At 46.0% G+C, this 6,000-nt stretch overlaps 1 protein-coding gene across 1 annotated transcript in view; it reads right to left on the bottom strand.

The window, feature by feature from the left end:
* LOC128419636 (tumor necrosis factor receptor superfamily member 1B-like) overlaps positions 1 to 5,187 on the bottom strand; it is a 37,153-nt gene extending 31,966 nt beyond the window's left edge. Inside the window, exon 1 of the mRNA XM_053400562.1 lies at positions 5,066 to 5,187. Coding sequence (XP_053256537.1) covers positions 5,066 to 5,134 — 69 coding nt within the window. The 5' untranslated portion in view covers positions 5,135 to 5,187. The remainder of the gene's footprint in view (positions 1 to 5,065) is intronic.
* Between the last annotated feature and the right edge of the window lie 813 nt (positions 5,188 to 6,000).

Here is a 6,000-nt window from a genome sequence, read left to right on the forward strand (position 1 = left end):
TTCAAATCTGGGAATCCCCTTCTTTTCTCAAGTTAATAAAATCTGCAACGAAAGGGGGAGATCTTTCTGTTCAGTCTGTCATAAAACAGGGTGCAAACCTTTGCCAATATACATCCAGGACTTTTTTTCCAGCTGGATCTCAGTTCCGGCACCTCTCAGGTGGGCGCCATTGTCATTATAAGAGAACAAGGGAGGCATTTGTGCTGCGTTCTGGCACCTCTTTTTCTAGAAAAATAACCCTGTATACCTCTATACCTTTGCTGCTCATTGCTAAACTAAGTTGAAGGTAAACATATGAAACAGATAAGAAGTTCGGCATAAACTAGCCAGTCAAGTATTTACTGTTTATGGTCGCCACCCTCAGCATATGAGTCTTCACTGTGTTTGAGTCATGCTTTCACTGTCTACCTCTGGCCTTTGCCCTGCCGCCATCACCGTTAATCTAAGGAGTAAACAAGACCAAACTTTTGTTGTAATATTACAGTGGTACCTCAGGTTACATACGCTTCAGGTTACAGACTCCGCTAACCCAGAAATAGTACCTCAGGTTAAGAACTTTGCTTCAGGATGAGAACAGAAATCGTGCTCCGGCGGCATGGCAGCAGCAGGAGGCCCCATTAGCTAAAGTGGTGCTTCAGGTTAAGAACAGTTTCAGGTTAAGTACAGACCTCCGGAACGAATTAAGTACTTAACCCGAGGTACCACTGTAATCGTAATCGTAATCATAATCGTAATTTATTTGTACCCCATCCATCTGACTGGGTTGCCCCAGCAACTCTGGGCAACTACTAGCAAATATAAAAATATAGTAAAACATTAAACCTTAAAAAGCTTCCCTATACAGGGCTGCCTTCAGATCAGTGGCGTAGCATGGGTTGTCAGCACCCGGGGCTAGGCAAGTAATTTGCGCCCCCTAACCCGTGGATTTGCGCCCCCTAAGCCTACCCCCCAGATGTTGCGCCCGGTGCGACCGGCCCCCCTGCACCCCCCACGCTACGCCACTGCTTCAGATGTCTCCTAAAAGATATATAATTACTCATCTTCTTGACATCTGATGGGAGGGCATTCCATGGGATGGGTGCCATACCGAGAAGGCCCTAAACTCAGGTTAAAGTCCCCGTTTCACCGAGTGATGCTGAACCTTAGAAATTGAAAGGAGCTACAATAATGACCTAAAGTCAAAATAAGAAAGATGCTGTTTCCAGATCAGGCCTGAGGGTGCCTCGAGCCTGTCACTGTTTTGCAAGAAGGATTCAAACGCATACAGAGAAATTTCGGTTTGGGCAATTAAAGTTGATTCAAGTGCTCTGTCACCCTGACACAGCAAATCCACTGTTAAAAAAAAGGAACCAGACATTTGCAGTTAGGAAAAAGGAAATGCATTGAAATGTGTGGGGTGGGTGGGTGTATAAACAGTATGCAAAGCAAACAAGGAGGAATGCTCCTTGTCCTGCAAACTGCAAATTGAAACAAATGCTCAATAAAGACCAGACATAGTTTAAGACTCGCATAAGGCTCTTGCAAGCAAATTAGGATGAATGTTCAATAAACAACGAATGCTCAGTCAAATGGAAGAGCCCTGGGACTTTCCAATAAAATCCAGGCCCTTTCATGCACTACTTGCATACGGGGTGTAATTATGAAGACTTTGCTTTCAACATTGCATGTGTTGCCTATAGTTGCTTGAAGAGGAAAAAGCAGCTCAGTCCTGATCGCATGTAGAGCTTCTGTCGATGGTTGTGATGCATAATTATTTAGAACTGCAAAATCCCAAGCAGAGGTCTCCAACAATTTTTTTTTCAAATTGTGCAACAAAATGACAAGAGGAGTTCTAATGTAAATTCAATGCAAAGAGAGAGAGAGGGCATTGGGATAAAAAATAAAAAAGAAACTGTAAATTCCCAAAACTTCCCCTGTATACCAGGGCTTCACTGATTGTGCTTTCTCCAGAAAAAAAGGGGTTGTGGTGAGCAGCAAATGTCAACCACATTCAAATGTCAAAGAAAAGAAACTTAAACACAAGAGTCCATCCCACACTGACAAGTTATTGACATGCCTCAAAAGAGCTGTGTGACAGGTATAGGAAGGGCAGTTTTGTGTTGGGGATTTTTAAGAAAGGTCCTGAAGTTTTATTTTAAGAAGGCCTCTTTGGATCAGGCTGATGGCCCATCTAAGTCCAGCATCCTGTTCTCACAGTGGCCAACCAGATGCCTAAGGCCAGCACTGGATGTAGCAGTGGGTTCACTCTTAAGTACATAGGACTTAGTTGGCCACAGCCCCATGCAGAGAAATTGTGCTATAGAAACAAATAAATTCAGGACACTTCCAGATTTGCTATTTCGCAAAAGAGATACAATCAGGCACCAGTAAAATCAGGCAGCAGAAATTGAAGTGAATTTGGGGCCCTTGATCAAAAAACCTGCTGCCTCTCCTATTTTTATTTTTTAGAAAATGACTTTTTTTGCAGTAAGAAACATGCCTGGAAAATGTGCTGGACAGTGTGGCATAACAATTCCTCGGCGTGATGTCATCTAACCAGCCCACAAACAAATCAGAAGAAACGCTCGATAAACAACCAACATCACCTAACCTCTCTGGGGAAAAAACTATTTGCCAACAAATCAGGGTGAGCTCTGAGCAAAGTGACAGACACCAGATGTGGTGGCCATGAGCTTTAGGCTGCAATCCCATGCACTTAATAATAATAATAATAATAATAATAATAATAATAATAATAATTTTTATTTATACCCCGCCCTCCGCAGCCAAGACCAGGCTCAGGGCGGCTAACAACCGATATAAAAACAAATTGATTGAAATACAACTTAAAAACAAGATTAAAATACAACATTAAAACATTACAATGCAGCCTCATTTCAATGGAAACTCAAATCAAAAACTTGGGACTTACTTCTGAGTAACCACATAATAGGCTTGTGATTGAAAATGGGATGAGACACATTCCTGGAAGACTGTCAACAGGTATCTACTTGTTTTATTTACATCCCACCTTTCTTTCAATGAGCCCAAAGTGCTGAGCACCATTCTCCCTCCCTCCCACCTACCTATCACCCATTTTATGCTCCTAACAACCCTGTGAAGTAGGCCAAGCTGAGAGGGTTGCAACTGGTCCACGGCCACAAAGAAGTTTAAACCTGGAATACTCTGTTCCTAGCCAGACATTCTGCACCAGGCAGTCTAATGCTTATCTGCTCAAAACTCCCACTGGAAAAAGCTGAAACATGGTCTGGATCCAACCACCCCTGGCCTGGTTTCCTCCAGATATTTTGGTCCTGGTGACTGCAAAGGTTGTTGCAACCCAAAGCAGAACCGAGCACATCTTTACAACAAAAGTGAAGACGGAGACTCTTTGGGACTTGGAGACTTCTGTACCACAGGTGAGCCTCGGACGATTTTTCTTAAAACTGCAAAACTCTGCAGAATTGTCATTCATATGAATTTGCTGAGCCCACCCACAAGGAATGCTCTTTTCCAATTTGTTTGCCTCTGAAGACAACTATAAATTAAAATGTGCCCTGTGGCGTTTTCTTCAAACACACTTGTTGCAACAGGCTTGCTTCTTGAGGATATCAGAGTTTGGGTCGACCAGATCTTTGCATTTCATGGCTGTGGCGCAGTCAGCATTGGACAGACATATCCGGTTAGCTCAGGTAGATATTTCAGAACACATTGACTTGATAGAACACACAATGTCTGCACTTCAGTGTCGTGAAGCTGCATATGCCTGCTTGGGTATTACTGTATATATTCTACTGTCCAAAGTCCAGTGGAATTTACAAAGGCTTAGTCTTCGCAAAGTTTCTAAACCTTTGCATTACACAGTGTTTATTTAGTACCTTGCCTGTATCGCCTCTTTTATAATGCAAAGACTACATGAGCTACTGAAAAGTTTTATAGCTATGGTAACCTGTATTTTCCAGCAATCATTCCCTGCCCCACTGAATGTGGAGAGATTCAAATATATGTTTTTAGGGTGGGGAGGCAAGTACAGTGGTACCTTGGGTTACATACGCTTCAGGTTACAGACTCCGCTAACCCAGAAACAGTACCTCGGGTTAAGAACATTGCTTCAGGGTGAGAACAGAAATTGTGCTCTGGCGGCGCAGCGGCAGAAGGCCAGTACCTCGGGTTAAGTACTTAATTCATTCCGGAGGTCTGTTCTTAACCTGAAACTGTTCTTAACCTGAAGCACCAATTTAGCTAATGGGGCCTCCTGCTGCCATGGTGTCACTGGAGCACGATTTCTGTTCTCATCCTGAAGCAAAGTTCTTAACCCGAGGTACTATTTCTGGGTTAGCGGAGTCTGTAACCTGAAGCGTATGTAACCTGAAACGTCTGTAACCCGAGGTACCACTGTAATTCTTCTGCCTCTGGGGAAGGGACAGAGCAATATCCTGGGAGCGGGGGGGGGGCGCAATATAACAGCTTTCCCGTGAATGGAGATATAGAGCCATAGGGACACACTGTTGCATGTACCTGTTGGATGTCTGCCTGTCTCATGGAGACATGGAATGCACTCCAGAGAACTTTAGGTGCTGAATCGAATGTGGGGCTGTGCTTTAAGGACACAGTAAGGCATCTGTTAAAAGGGGATTGGCAGTGGATGGAGTATAATTAATTAAAAACGATTCTTAACTGCTTAATGTTATTAAAAATAAACCCTAGGCAAACCCACAGTGAAAAGCAGGGATGGCTGGCACTGTCCGGGCACGAACTTGGGATGGGGGCGGACTTGAGAGGCGTTTCCTGGCTTCGGTTCTTGGGGGTCCTAAGGACACGGTAGAGGGCTGGCTTGGGGGTGGGAGGGTGTCCGTGGACTGGGTTGTGGGGGGGGAAAGCTGAATAGGATAGTGGGGGTCGCGCTTTGTGCTTCTAGGAAAAGAAGTGGGGTCTTTTGATGGGGGTTGGGTGGGAGCCTGCCTCTGTGATTTGGTTGGGGGCTGAATGGGACGGGGCAGCTCTAAGGACACCGGGTGGGGGAACCTGGGGACGACGACTCTGTCCTGGGGGTGGGAGAGCCCACGGAAGGGATTGCCACTCTTACCTTCAGGAGCCCCACCAGTTGCAGCGCCCCATAGAAGAGGAGCCCCGCGGAGCGACAGCGCGCCGACATCTCGCTCACTCGCAGCGGAAAGTGAAAGGAGCGGCGGCTATTGCCTCGGGCGCCCCAAGTCGAGGCGAGATCCGAAGGGGCGGGGAAGGGGCCGGCCCGGAGGAGGGATTGGACCCAAGGAGCCAAAGTAGGGGGATACACCGGGCGCCTCTGAGCATGCCCAGAGAGCGCTTTCTCGCAATCCCGAGGAGAGTTTTGTGCAATACAGTGGTACCTCGGGTTACATACGCTTCAGGTTACAGACTCCGCTAACCCAGAAATAGTGCTTCAGGTTAAGAACTTTGCTTCAGGATAAGAACAGAAATCGTGCTCCGGCGGCGTGGCAGCAGCAGCAGGCCCCATTAGCTAAAGTGGTGCTTCAGGTTAAGAACAGTTTCAGGTTAAGAAAGGACCTCCGGAACCAATTAAGTACTTAACCCGAGGTACCACTGTATACGCGCGCAGAGGCGTCGCTCTCGCGGAATAAGCGGTCGCTAAGGAGGGGCGGTTCTCGGGACGCGCTCAGAGGCATCTCAGAGGCGTTCTTCCCAGGCTGGAAACAGTGACATCTAAGCATGTGCAAAGAACTTCTGCCGCCGTTGCTCCGTCCCAGCCCGCAGTGACCCTGGACACACAGTGAGACGCTTGCTTCTGCATCTCGGTCCTGCAATCGCGACTTCAAGGAAGAATGGAAACTTTTTTACAAATTACTTAAAAAGACAACAAAATGATCTGAACTCCTTGGCAGGTTTTGAATAAACATCCGCAAATTTATTAGTTGAACATTTGATAGATAAGGCAAAGATAGGTACAATTTTATAACGTGCAGAGAACAATATGTGCAAAGGAATCAGAGAGGGGAGCTGAGGGAAGTTCTTGTGGGGGTG

This window comes from Podarcis raffonei, chromosome 8, assembly GCF_027172205.1.
Source record: "Podarcis raffonei isolate rPodRaf1 chromosome 8, rPodRaf1.pri, whole genome shotgun sequence".
Classification (NCBI taxonomy): Eukaryota; Metazoa; Chordata; class Lepidosauria; order Squamata; family Lacertidae; genus Podarcis; species Podarcis raffonei.